The sequence below is a fragment of the Podarcis tiliguerta genome (assembly GCF_965153285.1).
Source record: "Podarcis tiliguerta genome assembly, chromosome: Z".
Taxonomy (NCBI): Eukaryota; Metazoa; Chordata; class Lepidosauria; order Squamata; family Lacertidae; genus Podarcis; species Podarcis tiliguerta.
In genome coordinates, this window is record NC_139553.1 from 30,328,186 (window position 1) to 30,354,341 (window position 26,156).

General features: G+C 40.3%; 1 protein-coding gene and 1 long non-coding RNA gene across 12 annotated transcripts in view; one reads left to right on the top strand and one right to left on the bottom strand.

The window, feature by feature from the left end:
• Nucleotides 1-22,307, top strand: part of DACH2 (dachshund family transcription factor 2) — a 314,613-nt gene extending 292,306 nt beyond the window's left edge. For 4 of the 9 annotated variants that reach the window (XM_083424218.1, XM_083424212.1, XM_083424213.1 and 1 more), the window contains 6 exons: nucleotides 5,791-5,936; nucleotides 7,740-7,887; nucleotides 9,866-10,009; nucleotides 11,415-11,480; nucleotides 11,612-11,709; nucleotides 21,353-22,307. In XM_083424218.1, the coding sequence (XP_083280344.1) occupies nucleotides 5,791-5,936; nucleotides 7,740-7,887; nucleotides 9,866-10,009; nucleotides 11,415-11,480; nucleotides 11,612-11,709; nucleotides 21,353-21,454 (704 nt within the window). In that variant the 3' untranslated portion in view covers nucleotides 21,455-22,307. The other 5 variants (XM_083424217.1, XM_083424215.1, XM_083424214.1 and 2 more) reach the window with 3 other exon arrangements.
• The window catches only part of LOC310669859, a 46,503-nt gene that overhangs the window by 12,480 nt on the left and 7,867 nt on the right, over nucleotides 1-26,156 (bottom strand). The gene's annotated exons all lie outside the window — the stretch shown is intronic.

Sequence of the window (26,156 nt, forward strand, 5' to 3'; positions counted from 1 at the left end):
ATCCCCCTGTAGTGCAGGAATCTTTTGCCCAATGTGGGGCTCGAAGCAACAACCCTGAGATTAAGGGTGTCATGTTCTACCAACTGAGCTATCCATTCTGAGTATTTTGCTTTATATTCTCTTTCTCAATACATGTAAAACAACAACAACAACCTAACAGGATGCCTATTCATCTGGAATGAGTGCTAGAAATTAAAACCATGCCCTCTGAATAGAATCTAGGATGCTATTACAAGGTATGGCAAACAAGCTCCATAAAAGCAGTCTCCCCTTTGCCTCCATAAATGCAGTGTTGCTTGTGCCCTTGGTTAGGTCCTAGTTTTATTTCCTGTTTATTCTGCCACCCCACGGGTGGCAGCTTTCAATGTATACATCGTGAATAGTGTGTGTTAAAATTCAAACACACACATCAAAGCCTTTGTATTCCACCCACAAAGAGAGTGACCTGTTTAGGGACATTCCATACTTATCCTTTCTGTTGTGGTTGTCATGGCATCATCACTTTGCCAATTAAGATTTTTATGTCTTTAACAAATTAACAAATACAGCTCTACTCCCTCCATGTGCTTCTGTTGAAGGTAGCCCTAAAGGGGGGCACCATTCAGATGTGAAGATCTATTACAAGATTGAAATAGATTTCTAATGCTTATATCATTCATCTTCGCAGTGTGTGATTTCAATCAGGAGGAGAAAATGATGAATTGTTTGACAGGGGTTCTTTTCTCCCCCACCCCCTCTCCCTTTCCCACCCATAGACGCTAAACCGTAATATGCTTCCCCTAGTCTTTTCCTAGCTATTACGGACTTTAACATGCAATGTGACCTTGGTTGGCAAACCATGTTTGGTTAGCACAAAAACTTAATCATAAGAAGTCATAAGTAGAATCCTTCTTCTTTACTGCCCCTTTTTTCGGGGACTTGGAAATTTATGGCTTGTGGGACAGGTAGGATATGAACAATGGGGCAAATGGAGTGCAGGGTTATCTCATCTGTGTGAAAACCGCTGGTAGAAATCGATGTGACCTCTGCTAGGCTGTCATCCCAGTCTCCACCCTCCGTCTCCTATTTGTCTTTTGGTGGGGAGCTTAGATCTGGATGCTGTCTCCCTGTGTCTCTCTTGGGCCAGATTATCAAAATGAATCATTGCCTGCATAGCTCTTATATTTCTATTTATTTTCCTGCTGTTGACTAGCTCGGGTGAAATATGATTTCTTTTTGCATTTGATCCTCACTGCAGCCAGCAGCACCTAATTTAGCCGTGTCTATCTCTTTAAAGAAGACTAATGCCATTTTGAAACTTCAATCTACTCTACAGCAACATTACTAACCATAGACGGTGTGCCCTGTCTCTACAGTCAATATGAATTTTCCTTTTGGCCATTTTAATAGCATTACTTTCCCCCACCCTCCCATGCCCCCCCTTCCCAAGCAGTTGAGGTTTCTAGATTGTTTTAAGCAGTTTATCCACAATTCATTCATTGCGCCTGCTCGCTTACTCTCCCCCTCGTCTTTCCCTCCAACCTCTCCAAGATGCGTTTAGTTTACCTTGCTTCACAGAGGAGTGGTTTTGGGCATAAACAATTAATTTTAATGACTTGACCTTGCATATGAATTATTTGAGCATGAGAAATGGTATGTAGTCTTTGACTTGGGAAGAACTTGTTTTAAGTGTGTAACCAGAGGATAGGGTTGGGGGGAATAGCAGAAAGATTGATCATACCTTCTCATAAAATATTAACCAAACTGATGTGCTGAGAAGACAGAATCTTATTAGAAACTCTGAGAAATAATCAGATGATAATAATAGTGATAATGACAGTGGTAGTAGTAGTAGTAGTAGTAGTAGTAGTAATAATAATAATAATAATAATAATTAATAATAATAATAATAATGGCATGCATAAGAAATGGGGAAAATGGGAAATCACAAAGCAAGAATATAACACAAGTAGTCAACAGTTACGGGGAGAAGGTCAGGCAGGCCAAAGCTCAGAATGAGCTCAGGCTTGCAAGAGAGGTTAAAAATAACAATAAAAGGTTTCTTCTGCTATGTTTGAAGCAAGTGGAAGAGCAAGCAAGTGGTAGGTCCTTTGTGTGGAGAAGATGGAGAAATGCTATTGGGTGACAGAGAGAAGGCGGAACTGTTCAACACCTACTTTGCCTCTGTCTTCATCAAAAAAGAAAGCAATGCCCAGCCTGGTGATAACAGAATAAATATTGTAAGGAGGGTGTTGCAGCCCAAGATAGGAAAAGAGGTGGTAAGGGAATACCTAGCTACTTTCAATGAATTCAAACCTCCAGGGCCTGATGAGTTGCATCCAAGGGTACTAAAGGAAATTGCAGATGTAATCTCAGAGCCTCTTTCTATAATCTTTGAGAATTCTTGGAGAAAAGCTGAGGCCCCTGTGGATTGGAGGCAGGCAGACATCATCCTCGCCTTCAGAAATGGGAGAAAAGACCCAGATAACTACAAACCAGTCAGCTTGACGTTGGTACCAAGAAAGGTGCTAGAACAGATAATTAAACAGTCAGTCTGTGAGCACTTAGAAAAGGATTCTGTGATTACTAAGACCCTGAAGAGGTTTCTCAAAAACAAGTCATGCCAAATGAATCTCTTTTATGTAGAGAGTTACAAGTTTCATGGATCGGGGGAATGTTGTAAACATAGTGTATCTTGATTTCAGTAAGACTTTTGACAGAGTTCCTTGTTATATTCTTGTGGAGAAGCTGGGAAAATGTGGGCTAGACAAGGTAACTGTTAGGTGGATTTGTAGCTGTTTGACTGATTGAACCCAAAGAGTGCTTACTAATGGTCCCTCATCATCCTGGAAAAAGGACAAGTGGGGTGCCACCGGGTTCTTTTGTTCAATGTCTTTATAAACAACATGGATGAAGGAATAGTGGGGATGTTCATCCAGTTTACAGATGACACCAAACTAGAATGGGTAACTAATACTGCAGAAGACAGAATTGGGATTCAGGATGACTTGAAAAGATTAGAGAACTGGATCAAAACGAACAAAATTAATTTAAATAGGGACAAATGTTTTGCTCTATACTTAGACAGGTAGAAACAGCTACACAAATATATGATGATGGACACACGGGTTGCCAGTAGCAGATGCGGAAAGGATTTAGGGGTCTTAGTAAACCACAAGCTTAACATGTGTCAACAGTGTGATGCAGCAGCAAAAACAACTGTTATTCTAGGCTGCATCAACAGAAGTATAGTTGGAAGTCATAGTACTGTTGTATTCTGCCTTGGTCAGACCCTGCCTGGAGTACTGAGTCCCGTTCTGGGTGCCACAATTTAAGAAGGATATTGACAAGCTGGAACATGTGTGCCTAGAAAAGAGGAGACTTAAGAGGAGATATGAGAGCTGTCTCCAAGTATCTCAAGGGCTGTCATATGGAAGATGGAGCAAGCTTGTTTCTTCCTTCTCCAGAGGGTATGACCCAATGCCTTGAAGTTACAAGAAAAGAGATTCTGACTTAACATCAGAAGGAGCTTTCTGACAGGAAGAGCTGTTTGACAAAGCAGAGGTTGGATGGCCATCTCTCATAGCTGCTTTAGCTGAGATTCCTGCATTTTAGGGGGTTGGACTAGATGACCCCCTCAGGGTCCCTTCCAGCTCTTCAATTCTATGATTCTATAAACTTCACCCCTAAAATCTGTGCACCCTGCCTCACATCTTGGAGAATCATTGCTAGAATTTGTTGTTGTTGTTAGTGTAGCACTTAATGCCGAAATAGGCTTCTAACTGGTTTACATGAATAAAAACAAATTACACAAACATTAAAATACAGAGATACATAATTAAAATGCATACTGAGCGATCCTATTAATCCACTAAAATATAACATCTAGAATTAAAATATGAAATAAAGCAATCCTATAAATATAAAATATTTACGTACGGGGATGCATGAATCAGTGGTCTGACCTCACATGGCTGTATGGCATCTTCATACAGGACACAGAGCTGTCCACCCATTACTAATTTCTGAACTTGCACAGTGTGGTTACAGAATACACACAGCCCCAAATTACCATTGTTACATGATCACTGAGTATCGCAAAGGGGATTAAAAAGAATTAAGCATTGAATTCATCCATCCATCAAAAAGGGCAATGGAGCAAAAATCAGATTTCTTTTAATCCTTTTTAAATCAGCAAGAGTGAAACAATATAACCAACGAGAAGCAAAAATGACTCTCAACGCAGTGAATATCGTACACAGTCTTTGTTTTATGTAAAAGCCAGCAGTTTTGACTGTATTTTAAACATTACATGATTATAGTTAGTATTATACCTGTTGTTAGAACCAAATTACTTCTCATTACTCCAATGTTGCTTTGTTTATTTAGGACAAAGAAGTCTCCGAGTTTAAAAAAAAAGTTATCTCATTTCTTTCCTTCCTTTAATTGTTCCTTTCTGGAACTGCAAGATGACCTCATTTGATTTGATTTTGATTTGATTTATTGTATTTCTATGCAATTTCTAAAGTAATTAGCAAATTATCAGTAAACAATTACAGTGTATAAAACAATCTAAATATCACAATTACACAAAGGTCATATTACATAACAGATATATTACATAACATATTATATATCGTATTATTCAACAAATATTTATAATCTGTAAAACAATGTTAACAACAAAATAGCAGCTAAGTAAACAAGGTAAACACTGTTAAGTTCACAAACTCTCTCTCCACTCTTACATAACTCCTAATATTTCACTCCATTCAGTTCATTAAAATACACATGATGTCCATTGCTAAACCAGCTTACACAAATGCTGCACTGGCTGAGGTCCTCAGGTAGTGGGCCATGGTGGAGACTGTGATGCTCTTGGGCCTGTTGCCAATGGTAAGGTGACTATTGACTCCAAGTAGCCCACTCAGGTGCCACTGATTAAGAACTCATCCCTGTGACCCTAATGAGATCCATCCCTACCTGAGTGGGAAGTCCAAGATGATCCTGTCCCTCCAGAGCAACTATGGTTGAGGGGCAGCTGTTTGATTGGGCCCCCTTTCCATCAGTGATTCTTCATAGGTCTGGATAGGTAGCTAAGCCCCAACTTCCATGCTCCACTAAGTGCAGAGCCTAACATTTCTCCCTATTTATTTTTTTCCAGAAAGCCAAAATTTTAATAAGGAATGGGGGGGGGGGGTTATAATTTATCTGAAAAAAAATATCATTGTAAACGGTTAAAATTGTTAGTAGGAGTGGAATAACACTTGGTGAATTTTGGATTATAATGGAGATGTAAAAGATTTGGATTATTATAAAAGGGAGGAAATGGCTAACAATAGGGCCCACAAAGGGGAGGAGGGAAGTTCAGGAGATTCTTTGGAATCTTGTTTTGATGATGTATGTTGGATATGCGATTGTAAAATCTTAATTTGGAAAACCAAATAAATATATATTTTTTTTAAAGAAGGGCAAAAGCAGCATCAAAGACAAGAACAAGGCCACAGATTCATGCATCAGTTCTCAGAAAATTTCTTCATGCTTATTTGCAGACTTCTTTTTTTTTTTACAACAACCCTGCATTGCAGGGGGTTGGACTAGAACATTTCTCCCTATTGAAAGTCGTTTCGTTAGTTTTGTGAGTCTGTTAAGGTAATCTTAAATCCTAATTCTGTCTTCTGTGGAATAAGCTAGCTACCCCTCCCAGTTTGCGAGCATCCCCTCAATTCTTTCACCCAGGTCATTTTTAAAGATGTTGCCTCAGTTGCTCCCCAAGTAACAACCTGTTCCTTCTCTGTCGTGTCTTTACAGAAGAGATGCAGATTGGCATCCCAATAATGGCACCAGCCCTAGAGAAGATCCAACTGGCTGGGCAGAGTGTTCCTCCTGGTTTCCGTGCACCTTTTCTTTTTGCAGATGGATTGTCCTCCGTAGAAACTTTATTAACCAACATACAGGTAAAATGCCCCAGTGATTATTCCACATCCCACCCTGCATTGAGATGACAGAGACTTAAAATCAAATTATATTGATATCAAATATTAACAGATATAAGATAAATTATTGGTTATAAATTAGCAAGAGTTCCTCTAGTCTGTCTGATTATCTTAAAGTATTTTGTATACTGTATTTTATACTGTATTTTAAAATTTTGTTGGAAGCCGCCCAGAGTGGCTGGGGAAGCCCAGCCAGATGGGCGGGGTATAAATTATTATTATTATTATTATTATTATTATTATTATTATTATTATTAAAGTAGTGTCCTCAAAGGACAACTGGCAACAGCTGCCCAGATGACTACACGGTATGATGACTATATGTCAAGTTCAAAAACCCTCCTGAATTGGCAGTTTGGATAAGGGAAACTTGGGGACAAGTATACATGTAAAAAGAACAAATATAATCAGGGCCAGGGAAGGGAGGCAAACAAGATAATATGTTCTCAGAGAAACTGAGTTTATTTTGTATTAGAATAATAATACACAGGCTGTAGTAAACCCATATGCCTTATATGAAAGATGTGCTAATGTATAGGAGGTCAGATATGTGGGAAGGATAAATCTCTATTATCTATAATATAGTCGGGATTTGGGAAGTTTGTTTTATGGTGGAAAATTTGGCTTCAGTTTCAATCAACTATTTGTTAATTTCAGAATCACATTTTTTAAAATGGATGGTGATTTAAATGTGAATTGTGAAAAGTAGAAAGTTTGTGTGTGATATTATATTGTATTACAAATGTTATATGCTTGCAAGCACTTCAACCTAACTTTTCACCTTTTGCTTTTTTGTCATTTGTTTTCTTAGCTGTCTTGAGGATCTTATAGTCAAAAAGTTTGATGGAAATCATTTAAATAAATCAACTAACAAATACTTCTTCTCCTTAGAATGCGTTTGCCGGATTATTTATGGATCATCTGCCAACGTCCACTTATCCTTCATTCATCAATAGATTTTAGCAATGAGACTTCAGCTGATACATGCAATTCCACTATATTTGAATGCCCCAACCCATGGAGTTCTTACATGCAAGGGACTTCAGGCACACATGAGTATCGCCACTTTCAAAATCTTCCACAAGTATTTCAGACTGAGAACTCAAAACAATGTATGCAAGTTCTGAAATAAATGAGGAAGCCTCTAAATTGGAAAAAGACTGATGCATGAGCATTAGACGGAACATGATTAAGCCGTTGCTGCTAAATCTTCTCCCACAAAAACCATTTGGTCCTAAAATATATTTATTTTTCCAGTAACACAAATCTTTGGGTGAATCCAGTACTTGCTGAAATTTGGAGAATTTGTGCTAAGATAATAGTTGGAATCCGTGTTAGTTAATGGTGCAGCCTTTCTAAGCCTGGAACCCTTCATATGCTTTGGAATATGGCTTCCATCAGTCTGAGCTGGCATGGTCAATGGTCAGGAAAGATTTGATTTTCAGACCAAAGCATATTGAGGGCACCAGATTGAGAAAGGCTGCTATATTGTATTGCACTGGTGTATGAGGCTGGAAATTGGGGTGTGCATTAGCCAGAGTCTGGATCTGTAGTAAAGCGTCTGTGTCCTGCAGACTCTGAATGGGATTGTTCATCCAGATGTCATCCAACAATAATGTCAACCACTAGATTCACCAGAATTGTGATCATGTTGACAAGGCAAAAAAATAAAACATCACCTATAGTTCCCTCGCCTGAGCTCAGCCCTACCATTCCATTAAAAAGTTGTTTTCAGGATCGGTTTGTGTGCACCTATTTTAACAGGGGTTGCTGAAAGTTGCTGTAGATAATGCTCGAGTGCAGGAGAAACAGATCCAGCAGGAAAAGAAAGAGTTGAAGATGGAGCTGTGCAGGGAGAGAGAACTGAGAGAGAGTCTGGAAAGGCAACTCACTGCTGAGCTGCAGAACAGAGGTAAGCCAAAAGAAAAACTGATTTCTGGCATGCTGCTCCCTATGGTTAGAAGCCTTCCTTTTTCCTACCCACCAAGCCTTCATCTAAACCTAATTCATTTGGATCACCATGGCCTCACCTCTTCTATATGTGCTCTTAGTATATCACAGAAGGAAACAGGGAGAGGCTGCCAGAGGGAAACTTGAGAACAACAGGAGAAGAGAGCTATTGTCTCCATATCTTGTTTGTGGACTTTCCAGGGACATCTGGTTGGTCACTGTGAGAAACAGGATGCTGGACTAGATAGGCCTTTGGACTGATCCAGCTAGGCTCCTCTTACATTTTTATGACATTGATGACATCTTTGGGTCAAAACATAGGAAACCTGTGATCAGATCTCCTGATGTTCTTTCCACCACTGCTTTGGAGCAACTTTGATGGGCTCTGGTTTTGGGTAGACTGTAGGGTTTCTCAAACTTGGGTCTCCAGCTGTTGTTAGACTACAACTCCCATCATCCCTAGTTTGCAGGACTAGTGGCCAGGGATGATAGGAACTGTAGTCTAAAAACATCTGGAGACCCAAGTTTGGGAAACTCTGGACTAGAGCAAGCAGCACTACTAAATGTCACTATTCTGTTCAGATGCAGCTTTGTAGTGCTCACCTTGTATAATGGGAGCAAATATAACCATAAACCAATGCTGCACTGTAACTGGATTGTAGAACTTGCTCTGATCATGGTCACCTGTCTGTTCAATGCACAAATTGATCTTTATTCATTGACTTACTTACTCCTAGTGGAAGCACTGTCCCTGCTAACCAACACTGCCAAAGTTAATGGGGCAGTGTTGGTCAGCAGTGAAAGTATTTGCACATTACATCTCCTTAAGAAATCATTGGGCTTGGGTGACAATCTTTACTGAGGTCATATAGCCTACATATGTCCCAGATTCATGTTCACATTTATTCATCAGCAGTATTTGTTCATATTTAATCCCTCACATCCCGCTTACCTATAAAGAGCATGGAATTGGTAAATAGCAAACTGGTGTTTATTATCTATAACAACTGGGATTTTATGTCTGCTTATATATACAAATTCATGCAAATAATCATTCAACAGCTTAATAATGGCCCATTGTTGATAGCCATTGATATATAGGCTAAAAATTAATTTGGAATATAAAATTAAAATCTGAAGATAATACCACAGACTTAGATTTCAGATGTGATGTACAGCTCACATTTCACTGGCTAAATATTTGAGGTTCATAGCAAATTGAGAGATTGTGATGAAATTCAGGTCACAAAAAATAATTCAGCATCATGGCAGTGGGGTGGGGAATCAAAACTGTGGGTTGGATCCAGACTTAGCGCTACGTAGAGGAGGCTATCATACTTTGAGAATATAATAGTTTATTCTCTTAAGTATGACAGTGTAGATCCAACCCATTGTTTTGTTTTCCTCCACAAAGAAAGTCCCATGGATTTCAGTGGGTCTACTCTAATTATCTAGAGTAGATCAAATCCTCTGAGTTTTGCAAAAGCAGAACAAAAACCTTGAAGGTGTGCTTACCTTTTCCAAATGGAAAGAAATTTGACATTCCAGATTCTGTCTTTGTTTTAATTGTATTATTATGATTAAAAGCAGTATTACTATTACTATTGTTGTTTATTGTTGTTGCTAAACACTCTGCTTATGATTCATGGAAAGGCAGGATGTAATTTTTTTAAATAATTAAATAAATAGATGGTAGATAGATAGATAGATAGATAGATAGATAGATAGATAGATATAGATAAATTTTCATTTTGATGCCCAAACGTGTAGCAAGCAGAATCACCATTATCTAATTTTCAAGAATGTTTATATGGAGAAAGAGGGTGTAATAGTCTTGTAAACCAAAAGCAGAACTGGAATGTTAGCAGAGAAATATATTTGTTTTATATTCCCAGGGAAGGCCCCATTAATGCTTTCATAATTGTGTTTTCATCTTTCAGCAATAATTCAAAAGCGCTTGAAGAAAGAGAAGAAAGCCAAGAGAAAATTGCAAGAAGCTCTTGAGTTTGAATCAAAGAGGAGAGAGCAAGCGGAACAGGCACTTAAACAGGCAACATCAGGCGATAGTCTCAGGATGCTAAATGGTAACGTGATAGTCGGGCATCGCTGGTGAATTCATTTATTTGTTCGTTCATTTAAATCATATTATACTGCTTTTCAGGAGTACAACCTTTCAAAGCAGTTTATAAAGTGTGAAAAGATACAGTCTCGATGAAGATTAATGCAGCACTACATAAGAAGATCACAACAGGAGAACATTTTAAAAGCCAGATGACTTCATCAGTCAGATTTTCAGAGCAATCCTAAGTATCTGAGGCCAGCAGAATTTATACCTGCTTAAATTAAGCAGGCATAAGTTAATTGCATTCCAAACTCCATACAGGAGTGTGGCCACTGCTGGCTGAGTCGGCCCAAGCCTGGCAGAAGGAAAGCAGCCCTTTAAAAAAGAGCTTAATGTAAAACCACACCTTTTGTCACAGTTGCCGGGTCATGTGAATGAGCTGAAAAAGGTTTGGAATAAGTGTTAAGTGTCTCCTTGCACCATCACATTCCCAATCACATAGCTTTTTCAGGACTTAGGCCTTCTTAAGTTCCAACAGCTGAGCCAGCAAAGACAGGTAGAGGGATTTATTCTGGCATGCCATCAGTTCATCTTGAGTTTGAATTGTGCTGCACAACTGCAATCCTAAATCCATTTTCCTGGGCTTCTGATGAAGAAGAAGAAGAAGAGTTTGGATTTGATATCCCACTTTATCACTACCCTAAGGAGTCTCAAAGCAGCTAACAATCTCCTTTTCCCCCTCCTCCCCCACACAAACACTCTGTGAGGTGAGTGAGGCTGAGAGACTTCAGAGAAGTGTGACTGGCCCAAAGTCACCCAGCAGCTGCATGTGGAGGAGCAGGGATGTGAACCCGGTTCACCAGATTACGAGTCCACCGCTCTTAACCACTACACCACACTGGCTCTCGATGTGGATGTGGATGTGGATCCTGTTACCTGGTCAGTCAGGTTTGCGTGGAAAAAAGTGGTCCTTGCTGTATCAAGGGAACAGCTAAGAATGAGGTGCAGCAATGTTAGGCTGCTGCTGTAAACTGCTCTGGAAATGTACTTCTCCCAAATAAGTTCAATCTAGAATCCTTTTTAATCCCAGTTCAGGAAGTATGCTTACAGAGTTGTCCCTGTCCAAACTTTTCACCAGTCTGTAGCATATCTCCAAAGACCAGAAAATTCACTGGGCCAGTCATGAACTCCTACCTCACAGGGTGGTTGTGAGGATAGACACAGAGAGGGAAGCTTGAGCCCTTGGAGAGAAGGTGGAGTATAAACATAATAATGAAATATTTTTTTGATCTGTGCTTAACTTTCTTCAGATATTGCAGTTGCATAAATTATTGTTGTTGTTGTTATTTATTAAATGTGTATATTTGCCCTATACCCATAGATCTGAGGGCAATTCACAACATAAAACTACAAATTGTGCTTTGCAGATGCTGGGATTCCAGACATGGAGGCGGAACGCAATGGAACCCAACATGACAGTGCGCCAATGCAAGGTATGGTATGTTTCAGCTCTTCTTCTATCCTTTTTCCGTTTCTAACCCAGCAAGCTAGCAATTAATGGGAACAAAGCCTACGCAGCCCTAAAGATGCTTCTGAAATTCTAATCATACAGATTTCTCCACAGATTTCTCCACCTGTGGCCCTCCAGATATCGTTTGTCTCAAGCAGCAAAATCTCTCAGGCCGGTCTTGCCCTTGGAAACCACCACTGTTTCCTCAGCATGCAAGTCTTAACTCTTCACTCTTGTGTGGGCGTCCAGCAGGCAGTTGCATTGTAAAGCCGAAGAAAAGATTCACATTTGAATGTTCTTCTGTTTCAGTTGCCATAACTCACTTGCGGGGCCAAATGCAGGGATGGTGCATCAACCAATTTTTATCAACCAATCTCCGTTTCCCATAAAATAAACATACTGGGTGTCATTAAGTGCACCTTCAGATCAATGATTTTTGCAAATGACATTCAAGTACCGTTCGAGTGGTACATTTTTTGCTGATAAAAGCAAATTAAATTAGCACAACTACAAGCGGTGCTGATAAAAACTGAAGCTCGAACAGCAGCACCATTAGCTAACAAAGTAATATTTTCTCTTTACTGCTTTCTGCCATTTAGTTATTATCCTATTGGAAATCTAATTATAATCCTTTTACTCCCCAGTCAAACTTCACAGTTTTTGCAAGCTTAGCACTGACATGTGATTTCATTACGTTTGATTGCTCGCACCCAGATTGACTTAACTTCACTCGGAGACCTAAAAGCCCTCTCAGTTTCTCAGATTCCCTGTTTGCACATTACAGCAACAGCTCCTTTAATTAATTAGCATGAACAGCAGTAACATGAACTGCTGAACAGAAAATAACATCATTTTATGATCGCAGGGAGACTTCTCCTTTTGCATGTTTATACCTTAGTTAACTTTTGTATATTATTATATTTCATTTAGTAAGAGCCTGTAGGTGCAAAAAAGAGGAAAATAATAACCCATGCTAGTGTTTCATCTTTCTCTTCTTCTATAAAAATAAGAGTTAATACTCCTTAATATTACAGATGTACTAACACAGAAAACATGAAAATCTTCACGTTTAAAAAAACAAAATAACAGCAAACTTGTAGGGTGATTAAATTGAGCACATTTAGAGGCCAGTGATTTCATTTGGAAAGTCTTGTCAAAATCAGTGAAACCTTAAAAGAAGGCCTGAGCAGAATCTTCTGAAATAGAATATTTTGAAATTGAAAGTTAGAAAGGAGGGAGGTATCCCTTCTTTGCCACCACTTTGTAGTTCTGGCAGCAGCAGTAACCACATTCCCTGCCACTGTTCAGCATCCATGTTTTGCTTTAGTTGCAGCAGAAAATATGAGCCTCACTCTGGTTTGGCTTCATGATATCATCACAAAACCATTTTATTGTCCTCACTCTGAATTGGCTTTGTTGGCTCATCATGAAACCAAATCAGAGTGAGGGCATTGCTCTCATGTTGCATTATGCAGCTAAAAGAAATAACGGGTGCCTCTCATCAACATGGGGTACCACCAGTGTGGCCAGTGGCAGAAACAGAACTGGCAAACTATTTGTCTCTGTTCCCACCCCATCCTGAAGAATCACTGGAAGGGGGAACGTTTTGTACATCTTGAAAAGGGTGAAGATGAGACTGAAGCTTGAGAGCTCCAGTTTTTACTGTATGTAATCTGGAATAGAGTTAGAGCACCAATCAGCTAGTATGCTTTGCTAAACCCCCTTCTCACTAAATTACTGTATGACCTAAGTAAAGGGGAACAGTTCAAATATGTGGGACCCCCTCCTTCAGAAATGGTACAGTCTAGCATTATAGTTTGCTCATTGGACAGTTTTTATTGGTCCTCGCTGAGGACTATCAAGGACAAGAGCAGAGCTTTTCTCCCTAGCATTTATTTATTTGCTTGCTTGCCATTTAATCGCCAAAACTCTACATGTAGGGAGAGATTTGAACACACAGCAGTGTATTCAAACATGCAGTCCTGCCACTTACACTCTGAAGTTTTCAAGTCCCTAGAGAGCATAAGAACTGGCCTATAGAAGCTGTGCTTTGGGGCAAGATTCACAAAATTAGAAACTAAATGTAAAAATCTGTTGTGTGCATGTGCCCACAATGCCAGCAATTTGATTGAGCAACATCAAATGAGCCAATTACTGTGCTCTCATGAGCATGCACTGAGAATTAAGGGGAATGCTGCAGCACAGTGGTAAGATCACCTACTTTGCCCACAGAAGGTGCCAGGTTCAGTCCCTGGCACCTGCAGGTAAGGCTGAGGAACAAACCCTGCCTGAAGCCCTAGACAGCTGCTGCCAGTCAGTGTGGATGGTAGTGAGCTAATGGACCAGTGCTCTGGCTCAGTATATAGATTGCTATGAAGAGTCCCACCTCCAAAATTACTGAGTCCCCCCCCCCTTTTCTTCCATGATACCAAATATAGAACAGAGGGAGACATCTATACTATGAAATAACAACCCTGTTAGGAAAGAAAATATCATCCAAAGGGGAAATTACCATCATTAACATAGGATTTGGCTCACAGGCAAAATTGTGAGATCTTTATTCATGTTACACAATGTACTGGGTCTGAAAACCCTTTCTAAATGTCTTGCTTATTAAGGCAGTCATGCATTTCACGATAGGTTGTAAAACAGCCTATCATGCACTGGGGGCTCATAAGCATATTTTAGTGTTAGGGAATATCATTTATACCCTTTTTATATTGTCAATATTATCCCTAGAGAATTAAATTATGCTTTAAACTACTGTAAATCCACAGTTTGGCTCACCTTTGTCTAATTTCATTTTTTAATAGAATGAAGCCCACATAAATGAATATTTGATTATGGGATAAACCTAATAAAATAATACGTTTATGGCCCAAAGATTTATTTAAAATCTTCACTATGTAATACAGTAAAAAATGCCATAAAATGGAAACATCAATAGGTCCTGAACATTCCATACAGGATGAATTTTTGACCTTAGCTTCTTTTCTTATTCAACCAGTTTGCACCAAGCTTGAACAATGAAAAAGATTTTGGTGGATTTGGGAAAGGGAAAGAAGTGGGAAATAAGGTAGTAGGCATAAAATCATAGGACTGGTTCCCACATGCACCCTATTGAATGAGTGCAGCGTCAAGGTACTTCTTGAATGTGTGAGTCTCAGATTGAACATCCATCTGTATCTCAAAGTCAACACCTATGCAACTCTTAAATGCAATAACTCCCATGGTGGTTTAACAACAACAAAAAACTCATATCAATAAAAATACAAGCCCCAATAAAACTCACCACAATTAAATAAGTAGGACAAAAAGAGCAATAAAATCAAATGGAGTAAAACTCCTCAAGTTATAAAAGCCCAGGGAAAGTAAAGAAAAATATTTGCCTGATGAAAAGGCATACAATCATAGTAACACAGAATTGTAGAGTTGGAAGGGATCCCAAAGGTCATCTAGTCCAACCCCCTTGCAATGCAGGAATCACAGCTAAAGCATCCCTGATGGATGGCCATCCAACCCCACTTAAAAACCTCCAATGAAGGAGAGTCCACCACCCAAGGGAGTCCGTTCCACGGTTGAACTACTCTTACCATCAGAATGTTCTTACTGACATTTAGTCGGAATCTCTTGTAACTTGAATCCATTGGTTCAGATCCTACCTTTCAGAGCAGAATAAAACAAGCTTACTCCATGTGACAGCCCTTTAGATCTTTGAAGATGGCTGTCATATATTCTCTCAGTCTCCTCTTATCCAGGCTAAACAAACCCAACTCCCTCAATCATTCTTTCCCTACACAGTGACATTGATTATCATCAACATCTTTTATATTTGCATTGTCACCTAATAATGTACAGTGGTACCTCGAGTTACAGACGCTTCAGGTTACAGACTCTGCTAACCCAGAAATAGTACCTCAGGTTAAGAACTTTGCTTCAGGATGAGAACAGAAATCATGCAGTGGTGGCATGGCGGCAGCGGGAGGCCCCATTAGCTAAAGTGGTACCTCAGGTTAAGAACAGTTTCAGGTTAAGAATGGACCTCCGGAAAGAATTAAGTTCTTAACCCGAGGTACCACTGTATGTTCTATGGGCTGCTCACAGATATGTGTCATCCGTGTTCTGCAAGCAAGGCAATGGTAAATAGTGGTAATAGGACACAAAGCCTGTATACTTAATATCAGCTAATGTGAAATTGTTACTACATAACACTGACTGGCTGCATCTAGACATCACCATAAACAATGGTTTGTCATAATGGAATGATCTTAGCTGGTGTGGCTACAAGGAGGCATTTGGAAGCTTTTGTTTCTGTTTTCCGTTAATTATGGCTTGCTGTATTATCCAAACCTGACAAATGATCTTAACTATGATTTGCTTCAAACTGTGGTTTCAACAAACCATAGATTAATCACAATTTGGGCTTGCAATGTACTGCTGAACTGTGGTTAAATGAAACCAGAAGCAAAAGTTTCCAAACTTCCTAACAAACTGGGTCAGGGGGCTGCTAATTTGGTGATCTGATCAGAGTTCAAAGTTGCACATTGGCAAACCAGAGAATTAGGGAATGGTGCATATCCAGTGATAAATACCACAGACTCAAGATTATAACTGAAACAAATCCATCAGTTTATTGACATGCAGTGCTCCGTTCAAAGCATATTATTACCTTCATATGGAAGATAATGATACTCTGAACTTGAAACGGAACTTGGCAACATAAAGCAATGAAAGATAGCAATATGGTACTTAGAAAATAATACGGGTTGAGAATGGCATAATAGCATTATAATTACATTGACAAAGCAATCAGAGTCATTTGAATGAGCATCTTAAGCTTGCTATTTCCGACTCTTAACTGAAGATTTCGCCTCCTATCATCCTTCAACCCACCTAGTTATCAGATAGAATAGAGTGGGACTATTACTTCCCTTGATCTGGCCACTATACTTCTGTTGATGCAGCATAGAATAGCATTAACTGGGGTTTTTTTTACATCACTTTGAGACATGTGTATGGAAAGCAATTTATAATATATTGTTAATAATAACATCAGTAATAATGATTTGCAGAGAATCATTTCCTTCTTTCATTGTTGCTACCTATTCAGCTCTTCATTAAGTGCTTCCTCTCAGCTCTGCCTGGGCAACAATGAACTTTATTCCCAAATGCTATGCATGCTGAGAAACACAGAAATGAGGATAAGGTATGGAAGATAGAAATTCTGCCTTGGAATACTGTGAACACCAAAATTTAATAAGGATGTTGACAAGCTGAAGTGTCTGTAGAGGAGGGCAGCCAAGATGTTCAAGGGTCTGGAAACCAAACATGAGGAACAGTTTAGGGAATTGCATATGTTTAGCCTGGTTAAGAGGAGACTAAGAGGAGATATGATAGCCATTTCCAAATATCTAATGGGTTGCCATGTGGAGGAGGATGGAGCAAGTTTGTTTTCTCCTGCTCCAGAGGATTCAAGTTACAAGAAAGTAGATTCCAACTAAACAGCAGGAAGAGCTGTTCAACAGGCTCCCACTAGAGGTGGTGGGCTTTCCTTCCTTGGAGGTTTTTAAGCAGAGGTTGGATGGCCATCTGTCAAGGATGCTTTAATTGAGATTCCTGCATTGCAGGGGGTTGGACTAGATTCCTCTCTGGGGTCCTTCCAACACTACAATCCTATGATTCTATGCAATTAAAACAGCTTTAAAAGCAATTGTTTTAAAAATTAATATCAAGTAGACCCCCATGGCAGAGACCTAGTCATCTGGTTGAGAAACCTTGTTGGAACAAAACTGTCTTCAATTGTTTCTGGAAAATGCAGATAGTGGTTGCCTGTCATATCTCAACAGGAATGCTGTTCCACATAACAGGGGCAGCCACAGTGAAAGCCCTGCTCTGAGTTACTGTGGATCCGGCTTCTGGTGCACTTGGGACTTGAAGGAGAAGTTCTCCCACAGACTGCAGTGACCTACTGGGTATATAAGGGATAAAGTAGTTTCTCATGCAGCATTGATCAGGAAATGGAACATAATTCCCCATCTTTTCCATCATTACTTGACTTGTGTAGGCAAGCTACGTGAGTTGTAGACCTTGAATGTCCATAATCTAACTAGGGGAAAGTGTATCTGGGCTCCATTCTTGTCCAGCATTGCTTAATTAAGATCATGGTCTATCCAACTCATCCCAGCACATTCTATTTTCAATAATGTTTGGAAGCACTGTTAGATTTTTCTTTTCTTTTTTGTGCTCTTTAGCATCTTATTGTGCTAACATTGTGCTTTTCCAAGATGCCAAGGTCTCACATGACTGTCACTGAGAGAGCTGGCTAACAGTTCCAAGCAGCCTTCGCAGAGTGGACCAGAGTTGAACTTTCCCATCCTTGTCATCCATTTTGATCCATCATGGCTACTCTGCTGTTGGGTGAAGCTTGCTGAAATGGCTTGTGCCCTCATGCCTAGCAGGGCCCAGATTAACAGAGAATAGGCTCATTCCCAGAGCAATAAACCATGGTCTGTCATGATATCTGAACATATCCATTATCTGCCTACCATCATCTGTTCATTATTTTTCTGTAAAATCTGCTTTCTGTATACTTTATACAGGCCATACCCTTGACCTATCATTGTCCACCATAAGTGACCTTGCCCCATGGCTGCTAGACTCCATTCTGGGCCCTGTGACGCATGGAAAGGAGCACTCTTCACTTATGTGAAATGTTGAAAGTTGTTTACTCTTTGCCCAAGCCCCTGTGGATCTCATGGCAATAATGTTGTGCCACTACAAAGACCTCCACAGCCCAGTTCCCCTGGCATCCTTTTTGAGGTTCCCAGGCTCCTGGACATTCCTCTGGCAATCATTTGTCCCTGGTATTTATTCATGTTTATGTCCAAGCTCCATATTAGATCATCACTGTTTGGAAAGCACAAGCCCTCTTAAAAACATGAAACATTCAATTACTAATTAGCTGTTTCCTGTTTGTAATAGAGTGAACATGCTGGATGTGGATTAAAATTCAGCTCCTGCACTCGGCTGTTTATAGTTCCAGATGTTTTTGTTTTATCTAGGAGTTTACTTTGACAGCTCCCGTTAAATGATAAATCACTCATATTATAGCTGAAATGCATTTCAAAATTGAAATGTAGCAAAACTTGGTGATTGCTCCAAGGATCTGTGTCGGTTAGCCGGTCAATACAGGTTCTTTCCTTATGAAGATTTGGTATTGGCATATGTAAAACAGTAATGGGAGATATGTCAACATTATACACATGCCGGTTGGGTTGATCATTTTCCTACAGCCTCCAAAAGCAGTAGTTGCTGGTGCAGCTGTTTGGACTTTAAATGTATTCTAAGACTAATAGGAATATAGATTTGCATTCCTTTTGGCTCTCCGTAGACTCCCCCCCTACCCCCACCACCACTGCCTGAACTTAAAACAGCATATTTCTTATCATTAAGAAAAGAGCTTGGTGTCTGTTTGCTTTTCCAGATAAAGAGGAATGCAGAAAACAAAGGTGATAGAAGTGGCTTCTCCTCCCAATCCCAGGAGAAGATATTGATTTACTAACCATGCTGATTTGTAATGCAGTCTTTTATGTTTTAAAATATGCCCTCTTGCAGATGGATTGGGCATGTGATGAGCTTAATTCACTTTGTAGACTAATGGAAGTATTCACTTGATTCACTCAACACCTTTTTAGGTCTCTCAATTTCGTATTCCAGGTTTTATTCAAGAATATATGCAAAAACAAAATAAATTAAGCTGTTTCAGTCTAGGACTTCACATTGGTACTGGCAAGGCCTGGCTAAAGGGCAGGCCAGCTGCAGGAGACCAGGACCACGGTCAGCTCTTGTGTGGATTGGGTATCATGGACTGGCTGTAAAGGCATTAAAAGCAGCACGTTAGGATGTTGTTGCAGCAATAGTCCAAAGTCAACTGGATTTTTATAGTCCTGCACCAAAGAGGTTGCTCCACCCGCTCTGAGGAAGCTTGCGACTGAAAGAGCTTGAGCTTGTACTCTGTTTCTCAGGCATTGGCTGGGGTAGGGAGGGAGGTCCTGTCTGGTGGAGTCAGGCTTCAGGGAATCAACCCCACCCTTGTGACAGTAGATAAGCAGAACAAAGGAAAAGGGAGTCTTTTTACCAGTTAGAAACTTTAATGATCACAGCAATAGAATAAAGAACCCATCTCCTAGGAATGGTGCTGCTCCCAATTAAGAATCTCACCCCCCTACATCCCTATTCATCCGCGTCACTTCTACGTCTTGAAATCTGAGCCTGTACCCTCTACGCTTTGTGTGCTTTCTGTTCTGCCACTTTCTCAGCTCTTCTTGACCTTGGGGAGAGCGGAGGAATGCTTTCCAGAGACAGTGAATCTGTTAACCCTCTCTCTCCCAGTGTTTCTTCTCCTACCTGTTCTCCATCCAGTATTTCCCAGCTTCTGCCTGCTGAACTATGCCCCTCTGCAAACCACTGTTCCAAATCTATACCGTCCTCCTGCTCCTGGGAAGATTCAGGATCCAGCTCAGGAGCAGGGGGAGGGGAGGCTCCCACCATTCCTCCTCCGTGCAGCCCTCCTCAGCACGGTCTCTGACAGGTGGTAGTAGTAGGGTGCCCTCCCACACCGAGAAGGGTTCTGAAGAGGAGGCGCCTCAAAAGAGAACAGGGCAGATGCTGGCAGTGCTGGTTCCCTGGGCTCTCTGGAAAGGCAGATATTTCCAGGTATGGCTCCTATCCCAAGTCTCTCCACCCCACCCCACCCCAATCAAGGTCCGACTTAAACTTGTTGCTTATTGTCATACTTTTAAGCAGAAAAGAAAATGTTAAGCCTTTTAAAAAGCAAAAATATAAACAAATCTAATTGGTCATAAACTAGTCGTTGATTCCTAGTTTGCTGGATGAGGTCTTGAAGTCTTGCATGGAATCTTAAGTGCATGACCTCCCACCAGAACTATCTAGCACCTTGGATTTAGCAAAGTTTTGTTTTTATTAACTTAGAAAGGATCTAGAGTCTTACTGGGGGGAAACCCAGCCAGATGGGTGCAGTATAAATAATAAATTATTATTATAAATTATTATTATTATTACTAGAACTTCTTTTTTAATGTTCTGCATAGCTCTTTTGCTCTTATTTGGCTAATTCAGCCCTTTTGCCTAACCCATAAAGACAGATGTATAAAGTCAGGAACCAATGAAGGCTTTTCTGCTGTAGAGCTAATTCTGCTCCTCTAATGACATGCATACCTGACTCTTAATCCAGTACAGGTAAACCTCCCCCCCCAATAGGGCTAAGCTTCTTTGCCTGTAAAAAAATGGGTGTGAAGGATATGTTTAGCAGGTTAAATGTTTATTTTTGCACCTAGGTATGTTTTTAAGCCGGTCCGTTGTTTTCTGTCATCATCATTATCATCGCCATCATCACTACTATTACTATTATACTGATACATGCAGAGGAGGGGAAGTGAGTTCATAACTTCCACAAGGGCCAGCCAATCAGCACTTTGCACAGCCAGAATCAGGAAGGAATTGGTTGTTCCTGAGCTCAGTTCTTTTAGGAAGGTTGTATGTCTAACCCAAGCAAAGTGAAGGCGGATCCACAACAGGCTCACCATCTATGTCCATCTGTACAGAGCCTTACAAATAATTGTTTGTATATTTACTCAGAAGGAATTGCCATGGTACATGTCTCACTTCTTGCTGTACTCAAAGTCTTACTTTTACTCTAGCCAATCAGGATATTCCTGCATTTGCAGATTTGAAACGTGTGTGATTCATAAATATTGATTTTAACTCAGCCTTTTCAAAAGTGCAAATATTAGATTTATGTAATTACCATGCTGTGTTCTTCTTTTTTTCTTCCAGAAAACAGAGCATACATCAAACCTACCATTATGTACTGAAGACAGTAAAAATGAAGGGGTGGGATGGGGAAAATATAATGATCACTATTTGAAGACTATATAACTCATGAAAGAAGTCCCTTCTAACCTTTGATGCCTTCAGTGTTCTGCGAAGGACAGGATTGGTAGCATTGAAATGTGGACAGTGTGAAGCAATTTACTGTTCCTGTGTTGAAAACTGCCAAAATGTCATTGAGAAATATTATGACTTCTTTCAAGCTTTCTGTACTATACCAAACCTGTTGTAGCAATTCATTTTAGGCCCCAGAGGATAGAGAGGGAGGGGGTAAAAGTTATACTAGAACTCTTAAGCACACACAAGAATGATTCCCCAAAATAACTAACTTCCCACCCCCCCACAAGGAGTTAGCTATTACAGTATAGCAATGGCACAATGAATTAAACAAGCCGCAAAGGTTTTCACTGGCTGTATGTCCTACAGGTCCAGTGTTAGCACTGAAACTGCTCAACATAGAGCCGTTTCAATTGTGTTTATAAATTTAAGCTTTGTTTACTGAAGCTGAAACTCAATATATAATACATTTCGAAGATAAAAGTATGTACATTTTTTATTACGATAACGATGTAAAAATTGTCCTTTCCTTAGATGAGCAATCTGAGAGGGTGTGAACACAACCCACAATAGCTGATGTAATAAGGGGATTATAAATTGATGCAGCATCATCATCATTATTATTCTTACATTATTATTATTATTATTCTCAGTTCCGCTTGGCTTTTGGTCTTTCAAGAAGAATGGGGGGAGGGGAGGATGACTATATAGTAGAATATTAGACAATAGAAAATTTAAAGTATAGTTTCTCTGTTGTACAATATTAAGTTAAAAGTACACATCTTTGTTAAAATGTTCTTGCTAAAAACAGCAGTATTAAAAACATTTTGTTTGACTTTGGAAATTGATTGAATTATTTTTTTAAGTGTTGGAGAGGGGAAATGCCAAAGGGAGAAGAAGCCATAACAGTGTTTGTTTGTTTGCTTGCTTGCTTGCTTGCTTGCTTGTTTGCTTGCTTGTGTGTGTGTGTGTGTGTGTGTGTGTGTGTGTGTTTGGTAAGGATGTAAGAAAGCATTGATTTTCATTCTGCCCATATTCATTGCAGCATTGTTTCTAGTCTGCTGCAATTCAGTTTCCGTCAAAAATGTTACTTTCTTGCTGTCTGCCATAGCAAAATTTCACATAATTATTTAAGCAATTACCGTATTTTTTGCTCTATAAGACTCACTTTTTCCCTCCTAAAAAGTAAGGGGAAATGTGTGTGCGTCTTATGGAGCGAATGCAGGCTGCGCAGCTATCCCAGAAGCCAGAACAGCAAGAGGGATTGCTGCTTTCACTGCGCAGCTATCCCTCTTGCTGTTATGGCTTCTGAGATTCAGAATATTTATTTTCTTGTTTTCCTCCTCCAAAAACTAGGTGCGTCTTGTGGTCTGGTGTATCTTATAGAGCGAAAAATACGGTGATTGCATTATCTGACACCATTCATTTCAGTGCAAAGAAAACACAATGCAGCTGGTGGGAGACGGGAAGTCATCAGTCACATAGCATTTGTATTGTTTTTGGAATGAAAACAAGAGCAGCAGTGGATACTGATCACATTTTCTGGATTGATTTTCATTCTGGACATCGTATGAAAAAGCAAGCATCAGCAATATTAACTCTCATTTCAGGCAGTGTTCAAAACTCCGATTGTTCTAGGCGCGTTTTGCGACAGAATTTCATTTGCGCAAGCAGTTTCTGAGCTGTGGGCGCAGTACTGTGCTGAAGATTTCAGACTGCAGAGTGGAAGGAAAGGAGGAGCTTTTTCTGCCTCCCCACTTCCAGCGACTCTCTGAAGAATATTAGGGGGGTGGGCAGGGGAAGGACTAGACCATGTGAAAAAAGAACATATTATTTTAGCTGCAGTTCATTCATTTTCAGCTTTGCATTCTGGTTATAAAAAAAAGTGCACCTACACATTCCATTATTGCACCCATAACCTAGGATTAAGATGCCATTTAGCTCCTAGGTTTTATACCTCAGTTTCTTAACACTGATTTCAGAGATGATGGGAGTAGGGAGTTCAGCAACATCTGAAGTACCATAGCTTCTATAGCATTCATGGCTTTCTGGATCCTGCTGCTGCTGTTACTGTTACATTTATATCCTGCCTTTTCACCCAGACTGGGACTCAAGGTTAAAACAACACAGATAAAATACAGAAAGCTAAAAACATTTACATTATAATGGTTTAAAAGTCATTAAACTATAATAAAATTAAAGCAATACAAAAGCAAATCTATTAAAATACAGATAATAAAAGCAGCATACCTAGAAGGTCCTCTACCACTTCATCAAGCTTAGTCATCATGGTATATACTGATTGTGATCTTGAATTACCTGAGTATTTACTTACGGTATTAAAGAGGATTCATATTTACTCTTTTTGAATACTGACATCGTTCACATCCTACATGCAGACTTCTGATGCACATCTGGATGCTCAAATTGAGAACAGGATTCTGAGTTCTCTGTTGCGCTTTAGTTTGATGCAGCATAGCTTCTTTTGTGTTTTTTGTGTTACCAAGATTGGGGTGGGGGTGGGGATTAGAATAAGCTATAGCATACAACTGAATTTATCCTTTGAAGCAACTTCAGGAAAGTGATCATAGCATCCTTTTCCCACTCAAAGACTGGTCTATGTTGATACTAGCTTGGCAAGCACAATTGCCAATAATAGTTTTAAATGTCAGGCACAGGCAAATGAGGTTTAGGGAAGGGGAAAGTTTAAAACAATGCATGACATAGACCATGTTCACCATCCATGTTGAGAGGTGTAGGCATGAGCTCCTTCGAAACAATAGGTGCCCAAGGTTTTGTTCCTAACTTTTATGTCGTTAAATAGCATTTCACCAATAACAACAACTTTGTCAGAACTGATTGACAGAGCAAGTGTGGCATAATGGACAGACAGTCAAGCTTCAGCTGCTGGGGAAACCAGAGTTCAAATATCCATTCAACCATGCTATTTATTGGTTAACCTTGAGCCAGGCATGCTTTACCAGCCTCCTCTACCTCACCGACTAGTTGTGAATGTCAAATTTGCAACCTGCAAGGCTAAAATGGATTCACAGCCCTAAGTTCTTCAGAGGGAAGACGAGATGCAATGTATAATTGAGTTATTTCTGCTATTTAAGAGTGTTGGCTTCTGCCTTCTTTACATGTGTGTGTGTGTGCCCATTGGGACTGATGGGGCAGAATGCAGAGAGACCAACTCTTAAGTGGAGTCAGAGCCAACTAATTCCAGTTTTGCACCTATTCTGCTCCCTGCTGAGTTCTACAAGGAAAACACTAAGACTAAGGAGGAAGAAATAGACAAACAGGAGCTCCTGGTCTGGCTGTAAGAAGCAAGCAGTTGCAATCTTGTTAAGGCTGGTGGGGCAGTTCCCCATTTCTGCTAATGAACCAGCCTCCACTGCTCTTGCCACTCCATGTCTCTCTTAGTTGTCCCTCTTTCCACTGCCTCCCTCCCTTTCCTCCTCCTTCATTTTTTATCCCTTATATGAGAGCATAGGAAGAGTCCTACTGGATCAAGCCAAAGGTCTAACGTCCTGTCCTTACACTGGCCAACCTGATGCCTGCAAGCAGGACCTGTGCAACAGTTTTCTCCACTCCAGCAACTGTATTCAGAAATATACTGCCTCTGATAGTTTGCCTCCCTCTTGCTTCTATTTTCTTTCCTTAGCTCTTGGGCTTCAGTTTTGGTTGAGAGCACACATGGGGCTCCAGATTATGAATTTTTAACATTATTTAATCACACACACACTTCTCAAGACCAGCAAGAGAAATGTCCACAAGACAACACTATCAGTGTTCACATCTGCATCATGAGTAAGAACAAGGAACATAAGACCTCTGATGGATGAAGCCACCAGCCTATCTTTTCCAGGGTCTTGCTTCACACAGTATTTAACCAGATGAGAATGATGATCAAGTTTATTTCACGCCTTTCACCAGCAGATTCCAGAGTGGTGATACACAACTCAATGTTGAAACAAATCACAGCCACAGGAATAGGGTGGGTCTCCAAAAAACATCTGAGGTGGTAAAGACCAGGGCAAAGAGGTGGATCTTCATTATGCGATGAAACTGTATAATGAAGTTGCCAGAAGCACCTTTGTAATGAGGGAATACCATTACCTAGGAGCTGTGACAGAGAATGCCCTGTCCTGCGCCACTTCCCCCAAACTTTTTGGAACTCCCAAGAGGGCCCCCTCTGTTAACATGTGAGGGAGTCTGTGGGGCAACAAGCAGTCTTTCAGATATTTGGGGTCTGAGTGGCCTCTGGGAAGACCACAAGCACAACCTGAAGGCAGAGGGTTTCTCCCATTCATTGCCCTCCATCAGCAGGTGTTCAGTAGCATACTGCCTCTGCCTTAATATGGCAATCCCATTCATTTAATGGACATGCCTAACAGCCACTGATAAGCCTTTCTACCATCTCCTCCATTTGTCCAATCTCCGAGTCAATGGCTTCCTTTTCCACTGGTTTTGAATCTCCTGCTCTTGTTGGCATTTGTCTTGAGAGACAATGGACGGCACCTCCAGGGGTGAATTCAGACTGTGGCATCTGCAGCACTGAAGTGTCCTCCCTAGGGCCCAAGCCTGGGCAGTGTGCATGGAGGTCCTGGGCTGCCCAGGCAGAAAGACCCCCTCTTGGCCTCTCTAGTGTGGTCCAAAGGAAAGCAGAGCAATACGTTTGGCACCATCTTGG